Here is a 15,354-nt window from a genome sequence, read left to right as displayed (position 1 = left end):
GCCCATGTGCCCAACTACTGAGCCTGCGTTCTAGAGCCCACAAGCCACAACTACTGAAGCCTGTGCACCTAGAGCCCGTGCTCTGCAACAAGAGAAGCCACCGCAAGGAGAAGCCCGTGCACCACAACAAAGAGTAGCCCCCACTTGCCGCAACTAGAGAACAGCCCATGTACAGCGATGAAGAACCAACACAGCCAAAAATAAATTAAATAAATAAATTTTTTTTAAAAAAAGAAAAAGAAAATAAGGAAACACAAGCTTTAAATGACACATTAAACAAGATGACCTTAATTGATATTTATAGGACATTCCATCCAAAAACAACAGAATACACTTCCTTCTCAAGTGCTCATGGAACACTCTCCAGGATAGATCCTATCTTGGGTCACAAATCAAGCCTTGGTAAATTTAAGAAAATTGAAATTGTATCAAGTATCTTTTCCTACCACAATGCTATGAGACTAGGTATCGATTACAGAAAAAAAAAACTGTAAAAAATACAAACACATGGAGGCTAAACAATATGCTACTAAATAACCAAGAGACCACTGAAGAAATCAAAGAGGAAATCAAAAAATACCTAGAAACAAATGACAATGAAAACACAATGACTCAAAACCTGTGGGATGCAGCAAAAGCCGTTCTAAGAGGAAATTTTATAGCTATACAAGCCTACCACAAGAAACAAGAAAACTCTCAAATAAACAACATAACCTTACACCTAAAGCAGTTAGAGAAAGAACCAAAAAAACCCAAAGTTAGCAGAGGGAAAGAAATCATAAAGATCAGATCAGAAATAAATGAAAAAGAAATGAAGGAAACAGCAGCAAAGATCAATAAAACTAAAAGCTGGTTCTTTGAGAAGATAAACAAAACAGATAAACCATTAGCCAAACTTGTCAAGGAAAAAAGGGAGAAGAAGGCTCAAATCAAGGGAATTAGAAATGAAAAAGGAGAAGTAACAACTGATACTGCAGAAATACAAACGATCATGAGAGATTACTACAAGCAAGTATATGCCAATAAAATGGACAACCTGGAAGAAATGGAAAAATTCTTAGAAAAGCACAACCTTCTGAGACTGAACCAGGAAGACATAGAAAATATAAACAGATCAATCACAAGCACTGAAACTGAAACTGTGATTAAAAATCTTACAACAAACAAAAGCCCAGGACCAGATTGCTTCACAGGCAAATTCTATCAAACATTTAGAGAAGAGCTAACATCTATCCTTCTCAAACGCTTCCAAAATATAGCAGACGGAGGAACACTCCCAAACTCATTCTACAAGGCCACCATCACCCTGATACTAAAACCAGACAAAGATGTCACAAAAAAGGAAAACTATAGGCCAATATCACTGATGAACATAGATGCAAAAATCCTCAACAAAATACTAGTAAACAGAATCCAGCAGCACATTAAAAGGATCATACACCATGATCAAGTGGGATTTGTCCCAGGAATCAAGGATTCTTCAATCTACACAAATCAATCAAAGTGATACACCATATTAACAAATTGAAGGATAAAAACCATATGATAATCTCAATAGATGCAGATAAAGCTTTCGACAAAGTTCAACACTCATTTATGATAAAGACTCTCCCAAAAGTAAGCATAGAGGGAACCTACCTCAACATAATAAAGGCCATATATGACAAACCAAGGCCAACATCTTTCTCAATGTTGAAAAACTGAAACCATTTCCACTAAGATCAGGAACAAGTCAGAGTTGCCCACTCTCACCACTGTTATTCAAAACAGTTTTGGAAGTTTTAGCTGCAGCAATCAGAGGCGAAAAAGAAATAAAAGGAATCCAAATGGGAAAAGAAGAAGTAAAGCTGTCACTGTTTGCAGATGACATGATACTATACATAGAGAATCCTAAAGATGCTACCAGAAAACTACTAGAGCTAATCAATGAATTTGGTAAAGTAGCAGGATACAAAATTAATGCACAGAAATCTCTTTCATTCCTATACACTAATGATGAAAAATCTGAAAGAGAAATTCAGGAAATACTCCTATTTACCATCGCAACAAAAAGAATAAAATACCTAGGAATAAACCTACCTAAGGAGACAAAAGACCTGTATGCAGAAAGCTGTAAGACACTGATGAAAAAAATTAAAGATGATACAAATAGATGGAGAGATATACCATGTTCTTGGATTGGAAGGATCAACATTATGAAAATGACTCTACTACCCAAAGCAATCTACAGATTCAGTGCAATCCCTATCAAACTACCAATGGCATTTTTCACGGAACTAGAGCAAAAAATTTCACAATTTCTAACTAGAGCAAAAAATTTCACAATTTCTCTGGAAACACAAAAGACTGCAAATAGCCAAAGCAATCTTGAGAAAGAAAAATGGAGCTGAAGGAATCAGGCTCCCTGACTTCAGACTATACTACAAAGCTACAGTCATCAAGACGGTATGGTACTGGCACAACAACAGAAATATAGATCAATGGAACAGGATAGAAAGCCCAGAGATAAACCCACGCACATATGGTCACCTTATCTTTGATAGAGGAGACAAGAATATACAATGGAGAAAAGACAGTCTTTTCAGTAAGTGGTTCTGGGAAAAGTGGACAGCTACATGTGAAAGAATGAAATTCGAACATTCCCTAACACCATACACAAATATAAACTCAAAATGGATTAAAGACCTAAATGTAAGGCCAGACACTATAAAACTCTTAGAGGAAAATATAGGCAGAACACTCTATGACATAAATCACAGCAAGATCCTTTTTGACCCACCTCCTAGAGAAATGGAAATAAAAATAAACAAATGGGTCCTAATGAAGCTTTTGCACAGCAAAGGAAACCATAAACAAGACCAAAAGACAACCCTCAGAATGGGAGAAAATATTTGCAAATGAAGCAACTGACAAAGGATTAATCTCCAAAATATACAAGCAGATCATGCAGCTCAATATCAAAAAACAAACAACCCAATCCAAAAATGGGCAGAAGACCTAAATAGACATTTCTCCAGAGAAGATATACAGAATGCCAACAAACACAAGAAAGGATGCTCAACATCACTCATCATTAGAGAAAAGCAAATCAAAACTACAATGAGGTATCACACTGGTCAGAATGGCCATCATCAAAAAATCTGCAAAGAATAAATGATGGAGAGGGTGTGGAGAAAAGGGAACCCTCTTGCGGGTGGGAATGCAAATTGATACAGCCACTATGGAGAACAGTATGGAGGTTCCTTAAAAAACTAAAGATAGAACTACCATATGACCCAGCAATCCCACTACTGGGCATATACCCTGAGAAAACCATAATTCAAAAAGAGTCATGTACCACAATGTTCATTGCAGCACCATTTACAATAGCCAGCACATGGAAGCAACCTAAGTGTCCATCGACAGATGAATGGATAAAGAAGATGTGGCACATATATACAATGTAATATTACTCAGCCATAAAAAGAAACGAAATTGAGTTATTTGTAGTGAGGTGGATGGACCTCGAGTCTGTCATACAGAGTGAAGAAGGTCAGAAAGAGAAAAACAAATACCATATTCTAACACATATACATGGAATCTAAAAAAAAAAATGTTCTGAGGAACGTAGAGGCAGGACAGGAATAAAGATGCAGACGTAGAGAATGGACTTGATGACACGGGGAGGGGGAAGGATAAGCTGGGATGAAGTGAGAGTGGCATGGACATACATACACTACCAAATGTAAAATAGATAGCTAGTGGGAAGCGCTGCATAGCACAGGGAAATCAGCTGGGTGCTTTGTGACCACCTAGAGGGGTAGGATAGGGAGGGTGGGAGGGAGACGCAAGAAGGAGGGAATATGGGGATATATGTATATGTATAGCTGATTCACTTTGTTATACAGCAGCAACTAACACAACAATGTAAAGCAATTATACTCCAATAAAGATGTTGAAAAAAAAAAGGCACCTGGAACAGTTCTTTGCTCAAAAAGATAAAATGTTTTGGGACGATGGAATTATGAAGTTGCCTGGAAAATGGCAGAAGGTAGTGGAATAAAAGGGTGAATACGTCGTTCAATAAAGTTCTTGGCGAAAATGAAAAATGTGTCTTTTATTTTTACTTAAAAACCGTAGGCACTTTTTGGCCAACCCAGTATATTCAGGGTTTGGATATGTGAATATGGTAATGGTGTCGTGGAATTGTGAAAAGATCACAAATATGTAAAATAAACTTATTTCTACTTTAATCTTTGTTGGTAGAGAGATCTGAGACCATTTATCCTCTACCATTCTCAATAAACTTGTACAAAACAGCCATTTCTATAGGACTACCTCAAAGGGGAAGTATGAGGCCCAGGAGGTAAAAGTTCTGTGCAAACCAGAAATCACTGAGCAAAGTATTTTTGTAACTGTTTTTCAAAAGTTCAAACAGCAGATGCTCAGAAAGTGAATGCTGAAAGAGCAGCATAGAGAAAGACACGTGTTCAAGGGAGAGAGAGGCAAAGGAAAGCAATTAGTTGGGTTTGGTTGAACAATCAAGTGTGTGAAGGACACTTATAAGGAATAAAGTTCATTTGGCATCTTGAATGGCACGCTAAACAGTTTGGATTCGATTTGGTAGGCAGATATCACTGGGAAGGTTTTGAGTCTGGCTCGTGAAGATTAATTTTACAGTACTCTTTGGGGTGGATGTGAAGATATTCTTTTTAGTTAAGTAGCTATTGCAAGTGAGGATGAAATGAAGGCCTGAAATACGTGAATGGTGTGTGAGTGAGACGAAGGGAAGATGGAACGGGTATTGTAGAGCAGACTCAGTGGAACTCACAAGAGTTTGATAGAAAAGGAATGAACCCAAAATTACTAGAACATTTTGAGTAGAAGTGACAGGGAGGATGAAGGTATCATCGAAAGAAATTGGACACAGAGTACAAAATAGTTTTGAGAAAGAAGACATTATTCGGTTTTCCAGCAGGGGTGATGTCCAAGCAGTGACATCTAGCAGAGTTAGACCTGGAGTTTGGGCCAGAATTGTACGTTTTCATTTAGAACGTTCCCCATTAACAAAATCATGATGCACCTTAGCTGGATGAAGAAATGCGACTCAAAAACAGAATGTTAGGGAATCATTTAGGGGTGGAAAGTTGTAAGAAGAATAAAGTCAGTGAAGGAGCTGGGAGGAATCAGAACAGCAGTTGAGATTAAGCATGACTTAAGTGAATTATTCACGGTAAATTGAAAATACTGGAGAGTAACAGGAAATAATATTTTGCAAGTTGAAGTTTCGTATTTCACATTAAGACCTGTAGTTAGTCACTATCTTCCTAGAAGGAAACCAGTAATCAGAACATTTGCTTACCTTCATGAGCTGACTAATTATTCTTAGTTTTCAGTAATCAGAGTCCCTCCAGTTTACTTTGCCCCATATTATACATTAGGCAGTGATAAATAGTAAACTGACTTCTGTCAAAGCAAGGTGAAATGGAAAAACTCCTCCTAATTCAGAAATGTCACCAAGGGTGTTAAGATCTATTTCTAAGTGCATCTGAGGCCTAAAGAGATGAGTATGCTCTCTGATTTGTGCTTGCCACCCTCCACAAAGGAAAATTATTCTTTGATTCAGTGTTAAAGCTGCTGTCTGCTGGCCTAACACCATTGGTGACACCATATTTTGAACTAATGATGAGTCTGTTGAAAAAGTGGTACCCTGTTGAGTACTCTGTGGTCCCGACCCAGATTGATTCCCTACCCACTTCCACCATGCCCACCTCCTTCTACTAATATAACAAAGGTGGAAATACAATGTTAGTTCTCAGAGATCTACCCACCACACTAATTAGCATGATAAAACAATAAAAAGGATTACAAAATGGAGGAAGAGATAGGTGCTCTAAAGTGAAATTTGTAGTCGTAAATCTGGAAATTCTGTGTGTAAGTCAATTTAGAGATCATCTTCTGCAATGTCACGTGGAAACCACAATATTTCTGAAAGGGTGAGAAGTGGGCTCCCGATAGGTTACAACTGTTCATGCTTGTAACCTGGGATTTATGTGACAGAGAAATAAAGATATCAATTAGCTACATATGTTTGGAAAGATAATTTAAAGTATAATTTTGTTAGTAAACATTTTTAATTTGCAGGGCTCTAAAAATGTGTCCTCTACAAACATATGTTTGAATATGCGTGTGAGTGCTTTATTTGGTGCAGGGCTGGGGGAGGGAGCTGCCCTGTATTGGACAGTGCCCTTTATGGGCACCCATTGCTCTGTGCCCACAATGAGAGACCAGTTCTACATGCTAAGGGTCTAAGGAAGAACACAATAGGACCTCAGGGCCTTAGAGTATGGGCCTGAAAAAGACTCAGTGGCACAACTTTATGAATAACTGTGAAAGCTAGTATTATTTCACAGGGAAGGTCAGATTATGGAAGTTATAGGAACAGTTAAGCAGGAACAAAAACTATTTTAGTAAATGTGAGTGGAGGTAACATGAATGGACTAGATAAAAACCATGGATTTGGGTAGGCAATATTGGATGGGTGTTTTTGACTATCTTTAACTATAACTCTCTCTTTGGGATACGTAAAATATTGCATCAGCTGCTTAATACAGTAGGAAGTATCAAAGACTGGAATTGAGAGATGTAGGTTTTAACTCCAACTGTGTGGTTCGGGGAAGTCATTTAAGATCTCTGGGTTTTAGTCATTCATTTATATATTTATTCAACAGACATTCACAGCCCCTCAGTCTCCTCTTCTGTAGATTGAGAACGTGTCACTAGAGCCTCTGCAGCGCTCACATGTATCACTGAATAGTGATACCTGCTTACTGAGGGGTTTCATAAAAAGGAGAGCTGTGAGCTACTTTTGAAGGATTGGAGGAACGTGGTTTAAATTATGGGAAAAAGGTTGATTTAAACCAGGCAATCAATGGGTACAAAGCCATAGAGCCAGACTAACCCTTCACCCAGGAGAGCCAGAGTCTAGGATTCCTAGAACTGAGTCTGAAGATGAAGCAGTAGCAAGACTTGGAAAGGTCAAACGGTATTGACTAATAAGATGCCTTATGGTGGAGACAGTAAACCTAATACAGAGAACACAGGCAGACACCTCTTCAGTCACCACTCCAGTTTCAGGGAGGTCTAACTAGGTTGGTAAAATGACTAGAGAGCATTGGTAGAAAATGATTTTATTACCAAAAGAAAAAAATTCCCATGACTAAGTTATTTAATTGACCTTTTCATTATTTCCATGTCATGGTGATAATATCTGACACTATATGGGTTTTTTTTTTAATGAAATAGAGAAAGGTAACATTAGTTTTACTTTTTCCATTCCCAGATGTAACGTTAACATATATCTCTTCACTGCCCTCCTTTTTTCCATTTGTTTCTCTTTTTCTCTCTCTTGTTTTATAAACCCTCTACCTGCATGAACTCCCCAATGTCCTTCAGACTGAACAAAACTGAGCTGCTTCTGTAAGCACCACAAAATAGTCCCCATTATTTTAAGTTTGAAAATGCCAGAGAAACATTAAGTGAAATCCACCACACTCTTCTGACAACACATTTGACCTCTAGATATGTTAAGAGCTTCATCCTCCAATGCTTTTAATTCTAATTCTTGCAGAGATGAAATTCACTGCTTGAATTGTAAGAGTGAGTCTCATTAAGGCTAAAAAGCAGTGACCCAGATAGCATAATGGATTAATATGGTGACCTTGCAACTTTAGAGCTTTACTTTCAAATCGGACTGTGTAGTCAAATCATTTCAATAGTCAATTAATCAATTGGTTAATACCAGCCTGTAAGTGTTCTGAGTCGGAAGTTCGTAGATCATTTGGCCAGTACTAGCCTATATAGAAGTAAACTGAGAACTCAGAAGTAAACTGAGAAGTAAACTGAGTATGCTTAACTTTCAAAACCTTTTTTAAATGATGAGAATCAAAGAAATAGAGTTTCATGAATTACTGTGAATGCTGTAATCACTAATAATTATATAATATTGACACTCTAATAAGCATCAGTATTTTGAAACTTACACCATAAATAGCTGTTAATGCTATATGTTTGCACTTCATTGCCGTGTAAAGAAGGACTGTAAATGTAATCAACCAGGTCTTGAGTAATGAAATGTGATGTTGACTGAATTCTCAAATTCAGGGTGATACATACTGTTAGGATTGTCCTACTCTGAGGGACGGGGTGGAAATGTGCATAGTTTAGCAGGACATCCTAACGGACTTTTAAAGCCTAAGGAATTTTAAAATTTTTTTCCAGAAACAAGTTTTGTGAAAAATTATTCCTCTGCATTTTTTTTACAGATGCAAGATATACGGAGCCCAGAAGGAAGTCAGTATAGCTCCCATCCTCAGATGGCGGCCATGAGACCAAGGGGTCAGCCTGCAGAGCTCAGGCAGCAGCCAGGCATGATGCAGCATGGCCAGCTCACCACCATCAACCAATCACAGCTAAGTGCTCAGCTTGGATTGAACATGGGGGGAAGCAGTGTCCCCCACAACTCGCCGTCTCCTCCCGGAAGCAAGTCTGCAACTCCTTCACCGTCCAGCTCAGTGCATGAGGATGAAGGCGATGATACCTCTAAGGTATGACGAGTTTATTCTGGGCACCAATAGGAAAGGCTTGCTGCCTGTAAAAACTATTGACGGGCATTTCCCTTGACCTATGGCGGATGCAAGTTATATCGTCCAAATGAGAAACGTTGGTGGGGGACTGAATGGATTAAATCACCTGCTTGTCCAATTGCATTTTTAAGTTCCTAACAAATCCTCTCAGTGCAAATGTGTTAAACATAAAAATAGGTTGCACCCACGCAGTATAGGGTCTGCATAGTGAGTAAGGGAAAATAATAATCTTGTAGGACTCGGGGTCCAAAATCAAGCTTAATTCACCACTCATTCCAAAATATCTTTCAATTTAACCACCTTATTTTAAGAAGGCAACATCCCAGGGATATAATGATGGCGCTGTGTGTGTGTGTTTGTGTGTTGTGGTTAGAGGAATCCTTTGAGATCATCTTATCCAAACATTTCATATTTAGGGGACTTCCCTGGTGGCGCAGTGGTTAAGAATCCGCCTGCCAATGCAGGGGACACGGGTTCAAGCCCTGGTCCGGGAAGATCCCGCATGCCGTGGAGCAACTAAGCCTATGTGCCACAACTACTGAGCATGTGCTCTAGAGCCCACGAGCCACAACTACTTAAGCCCGTGTGCCACAACTACTGCAGCCCATGTGCCTAGAGCCCGTGCTCTGCAACAAAGAGAAGCCACCGCAATGAGAAGCCTGCGCACCGCAACAAAGAGTAGACCCCACTCACCTCAACTAGAGAAAGCCCGCGTGCAGCAATGAAGACCCAACACAGCCAAAAAATAAATTTATTTATTTTTTTAAAAATTTCATATTTAGGATGAAGAAAAGAAGGGCCAGAGATATTAGATGGCTCCCTTCCAGAAGAAGGAGCCTAGGTGTTTCATTACGTATCTCTTGTTAACCCCAGGCCAGTATGGTTGTCTGTCTGTCTATCTGCATCACCTTAAGTTATCTGTATAAAAAGATGGGTCGTAATTGTCCTTATTTTGGAAAATTAGCTACAAAAGGTAGTTAGTTCTTTAAAGTATTCAAGGCAGCCTTTTCAAATGACTGCATCATAACCAAGTATACTCTCAGTCAAGAACATCGAAATCATCTTTTTATTGCCTTGGTTATCAGTCAGGCATCTTCCAAATTTGTCCCAGTGAGAAGGACCCCTGCCTGGTTACTGTGAAAAACACTGGTGGCTACATGCACACTTCATATTCCTCCTCTTTGTCTAATGTCACTAATGAATTGTCACTTGTGTCAGCCCTTTGTTTTCTTTTCACTTTGTGAGAATTTTGTTTTGGGGAGACAAATGGCAATACCGTGGGATTCTGATCTATGTGGTTAACTTAACAGTAGCTAGCTACACTAATCTTTTAACAACCCAGATAGTGACACATAGATTTATTTAGCCTGATGACAAAGGCAAGGCTGCTCTATTGGCTCTATTTCATTATTTTCAGTATTCTTGAAGCTCTGGCGTGTAGGCCCTTGATCCTGGAAACTCTACCAGGGAAGCTAATTCCTAGAGGTAGTGAATGACTCCCCTGGGAGCGCATCTTTGATAAACACACCAACCAATCCAGAGCCCACACCCCAGTTATCTCCTTTATCAAACTCTCACACACCACCTCCCCGCAGAGTTTCCCCCCAGGGCTAGGCATGGATAACTAGGGACCACCTCTAGAGCCAAGCCCACTGAAACTGTTCAAACATTCCAGTCCTGAGATTACTCAGTATACCTACCCTGCCTCGCCCCTTCCTTCCCACAAAAACCCCAGTAAAGTCTCTGGGCACGCTCTGCCCTCTCCCGTCTCTGCCTCCTGACGACCCTGCACGCCATGCTGGGCCTCCAGTTTCTAGGTTTGTGTGAGTGTAAACTTCATTCATTTCCACGTCTGCTGTCCACCGTCCCTGATGAAAACAAATCCCAGGTACATTTCAGGACAGCTGCACAGCTAGATATCAGCACCCCTCTCCCTGCACAGTCTCTCCCTGTCAGTGAGCCAGCCGCTCAAGAGGGAAAGTAAAAAGGAGGGAGGAGACTAACTGATGTTACATAAATAGTGTACTGGGCTAGGAGAAGCCCGACCTTTGGCTGATCACTTAGAGGGCAAAATAAATGTTTAAGAAAATCTATATTATTCTAACGGTGTCTCCGGCTAATGAGCACCTGGCTCTAAGTGTGAACACCAGGAATCTGTTTGTGGCCAGTGATTTAGATATCAAATCATGCGTGGATAATTCAAGTTATATTTCTAAACACAGATGTTAAGTACTATATTGCAAGGGGGAAAATTAATGTTCTACTCATAGTAAAGCTCAGTTGGCGCATCTGGATTATATCTCTATCAGTATTCACTGCTGACATTTCAGGAAATTAATGCAAAATTAGCATCTTCTGACAGTAAATTTTATGCAGGATTATTCTTACTTACAATAGCATTTTCCACACTCTTCAATTTATATGAGTAGCAGACTGAGTAGAAACCAGAAATTCATAGAATTAATATTGACAGGTTCTGCCATTTTCTACTGACGCATAAGGTCCTTATCTTACAGTTTTGCTGAGGTATGAATGTGTATGTTATGAGTTTCCAGGCTAGCGTGAAACTTTGCCAGTGAGTATCCTACCCAATCACTTAACATCCACATCTCAAAGTAACGTATAGCTTATTATTAATGATCACGTAAGCATTGTATAGTGGAATTTATATTCCATAGTTGTATAGTCTTGAATAAGCTATGTGTGAAGGCCTAGGGGTGGATTTCTCAAGAATGCCCTCATTAAAATGACTTTTTGTCTACACAAATATTCTCAAATTTATGTTGAGTTTAAGTGCATTTTCCATCTCAAAATCCATCCTCCCATTCCAGCTCTACGTGCTGTCCTTCACCTTCTCTCCAGTACAAAATTCTCCTGCCCATTTATGCAACTTATGTTTATTAAACGGCTAAAAAAAGTCCTCTGATGAAAATGCTCAGGATTCTTCATCACAGCTAATGATTAAACCGGAATTTTCCTTTATATATGAGCAGGGTTTATGTGCACTGTTGTACTGCAGCAGCTCCAGTTAAATGTGAAGTAGCGTTAAGTCAAAAGGATCATTTAAATCATTTCCAACGAGATCTAAAAAAAGAATATTTAGTCTCACACCTGAAAAAGAAGGCTTTAAACCTTCCCTCTTAATACTTTGTGCTCTCTTAAGCAATTGCAGATTAACTCCAGTTTATCTAATTGAACAAGTAAATGAAATAACTTTGTTTTGACAGAGAGAAATATTGTAAATACATCAGTAAAATAAATTATCACCTTATAAACACTCCTTACGGTTCTGATTGCTCTGGAGCTGTGTTGACAGCCTGAAGTCATAAACTAGACATGCAGTCAAACATCAAAGAAATACAAACTCGGGTAGCTTGTGGTTCTAAGCCTGTAATCCAATATGTGTAATATAACAGACACTTTAAGACACTTAAAGTATCTGGCATTACAACTGTATTTTTAGCACAGTTTTCCCTTTAAGGAAATTATGGGCTAAGAATCACAAGATATGTTTTTCCATCCTTTTACTTTCAGCTTCTCTGCTAAAAGTCTTCTTAAGTTTTATATGTGTCTCTTGTCAGTGGTATATAGTTAAATTTTTACTTTCAAAGGAAACTGACTTCATTTACATTCATATAAATACTAAAATATTTGGGTTTATTTCTCATTTCAGTATTGATCTGTTGCTTTCTATTTGTCCCACACGTGTCTATGTTTCTTTTCTGTTTCTTACCTTCCTTAAGAATGTTCTTACTTTTCTCATTCCAAAATTTCCCATTTTAAGACTGGAAATTTTATAATCTTTCTCTTTGTTTAGCAACTACTCCTGACACACAAATGTGTGAAAGTCTAACATTGATCAATATCTTTACCCTTCTTAAATTACTTAAACTCCAAACACCCTCCTTTCAATTTATACTGGAGCAGTTATTGCTGTTGTTTATCTTAATTATAATTTAAATTATAATTTATCTTAAATTTAAATTAAATGTAATTTTATGAACTCCATGAAATACTATTTTTATTGTCTTTATAGTCTTTTTTCTTTAGATTTATTCACACATAAGTTTGTCATCTGACGTCATTTTCCCTATGCCTTTAAAATTTTCTCTCGTGAGGATCTATTGGGAACATGATTACCTTAAAAAGTACTTCCACTAGGAAAAGAATTTTAGATTGACAGTGATTCTCTATTATCATTTTGAAGATAATATATTACTCCATTGAATCCTGATTTTCATTATTGCTTTTGAGAATTCTGCTGCCTCACTGTCTTTCCTTTGAAAGTAATCTGCCTCTATTCTCTGACTAGTTTTAAGATCGTCTCTTGCCTTCGGTGTCCTGCAGCATCATTGTGTAGTACGTGGGTTCCTTTAAATTTATCCCAAATTTAAATATTTCTCTTTTTCATCAGTTCTGGGTGTTTTCCAGAAATTTCCTCTACCCTATTCTTGCTCCTTTCTCATTGTAATTCTGATAAGATAAATGCTAGACCTTCTCATCCTATCCTCCATGACTCTTTTCTTTCATATTTTCTGTTTCCTTCTTGCTCTGTATTACATTCTGATTAATTTACTTATATCAATTTCCCAGTTTGTAATTCAGTTTTCAGCTATATCAAATCTGAAATTAAAGCTGATATATTGAGGTTTTAATTTCAATTATTTTATATTTCTAGTTTTATTTGGTTCTTTCTCAAATCTGTTTGGACTTTTTTTGTTTGTTATTTTTAGTTGCTTCCTCTTTATCCATAGATTTAATCTCTTTTGTTCTTTAAGCTAATTCCAATACGTGACGCCTTTTGGGGTCTGATTCTATTGTTTATTGTTGCTGCTGGCTCTTGGTTTTACTGCCTTGTTTCATTTTGCTTTTTTGCTTTTGGAATAGCAGCTGATATTCATTAGAACTTTATAAGAATTCTGTTAGACCTGGTTGGAAAGTGGACTCCACTAAAGATGATTTGTGTTTGCTTCCGCCAAGCATCCCAAGCATCTTGGACCATTACAATCTAGAACCGCTTTGGGCTTACAGTTTTTCAGACCACTCGAGTAGTATACATTCAGGGTATAAATCCTTACAAAAGCTGGCTTCTGTTTGTGAATTATCACAAAAGATATTCCTCCCCTCTCATTCAGAATCGTCCTTGCAGGTCTCGGGAGGGAACGTGCAGGGGAGATCATTTTATTTCACCCTGCACTGAAAGTCTAATTCTTTTGTGTCCTGACTTTTCATAGGAAGCCTCCCGTTAAACATCCCACTGTTTTCGGTCAGCCATGGGCTTTGTCTTCTATCTGCTGTGACTTTGATTCAGTTTCACCAGGTTGAGCAGCTGTCTTCAAGGTGAAAGCTGGCTCCAGTACTCTGCCTACTTCTCCGGGTTCCTGCTTTTGCTTACTTTTTTTCGCTTTTAAGAGTTTCTTAGAATTTGTTAGTTCATCACTGCATGTACATTACCATACTGGACAGAAAGAGAAGGGATTTTTTTCTCAAAAAAAAATAGGGTGTCACTAGAGCAACAATTAAATAAGCCTTTAGAAAAGTACTTGTTATTTACCACCGTTCTGAAGGCTAGAAGATTCCTGGAATAAAATAAAAATGATAAGCAGACAGGTTTCTATAAACATGAAGTGAAATCAAGCAATGTTGGTAACAAATGTCTGGCCACACTGTCTAACATTAGGACAGAATATTTAAAATTGGGATTTTAAAGTCTGGTGTTTTCCACATTGAACTGTATTTATTACACAGTTTTTAAACACTTCACAATATAATATACATGATACTTTTAAGAATTTCTTAAAAGTATCCCAGCAGCTAATATGTACTTGTTTATCAAAAATAAAGTATCCCATCGGTTAAGGCTGAACTTAGCAAAGTAGTTCTGGGGAAAATAGTAAAATTCAGTCAAGCCGCCAGTTAGTACTCGATTCCAAATAATGGTTCCTAAAATCCATTTAAGTAATTAAATTATACTAAGATATAGTATTTTCAAGGTGTGTATGTTCTTAGATGATTCATGCTCTGGATAATCGAGCATACTTGATTAAGTCATGGAATAAAACTCAAGTGAGGCTACACGTAGGCACCTGGCATTTTACTCACTGGGACCATGTATTGATAGCTCATGCATTCTGTGTAAGGCAGGAGAAACCCTCAGTCAAAAATAATAAGAAGTAAACGTATTGCCCTAGACAGGCAAATTTAGAAAAGACCAAATGAATCTAACAAAATTGATAAACATAACTAACAGGTGTCTATAATTACAATCAAATCTTTTCTTCACCCTAAAGTGATTTTTCTGGACAGTAGCCCAAATTTCTTACCTTATTATATAAGACCACTGAGTATTTTTGCTAACCTCATCCTAAAACTAAACTCAGTTATCTTTGGCAGAATCAAGGATCCTTAAAAATGAATTTATTTTACAGACTGTGGTACCGATACAATGCCCTGCACTTGTGAATCATCTCAAGAGTACACCATTTTATATGTGGTTTTCTATAATTGATGTTTTGAGTCATTAAATGTACTGTTATTATTAATGATAATAGTAAACCCGATTGTAAAATGAAAGAGGTATTACAACCTTGCTGATTTCACAGTAACTAGATGACTTACTTTCCATGCTTATTTGAATTTATTCTCATAAGGGGATTTTAGATGGCATAGTTTAGAAAGAAAAGGGAGAATGAATTTAAGTAGCAGAATTTTTCACTTACAGAAACAGTAC

General features: G+C 37.8%; 1 protein-coding gene across 2 annotated transcripts in view; it reads left to right on the top strand.

The window, feature by feature from the left end:
- The window catches only part of TOX (thymocyte selection associated high mobility group box), a 298,681-nt gene that overhangs the window by 242,682 nt on the left and 40,645 nt on the right, over positions 1-15,354 (top strand). For both annotated transcript variants that reach the window (XM_030859692.2, XM_030859691.2), the window contains one exon: positions 8,304-8,585. In XM_030859692.2, the coding sequence (XP_030715552.1) occupies positions 8,304-8,585 (282 nt within the window). The remainder of the gene's footprint in view (positions 1-8,303; positions 8,586-15,354) is intronic.

The sequence above is a fragment of the Globicephala melas genome, chromosome 17 (assembly GCF_963455315.2).
Source record: "Globicephala melas chromosome 17, mGloMel1.2, whole genome shotgun sequence".
Classification (NCBI taxonomy): Eukaryota; Metazoa; Chordata; class Mammalia; order Artiodactyla; family Delphinidae; genus Globicephala; species Globicephala melas.
The sequence above is the reverse complement of the archived record's forward strand: the minus strand, read 5'-3'. Positions and strand labels throughout refer to the sequence as shown.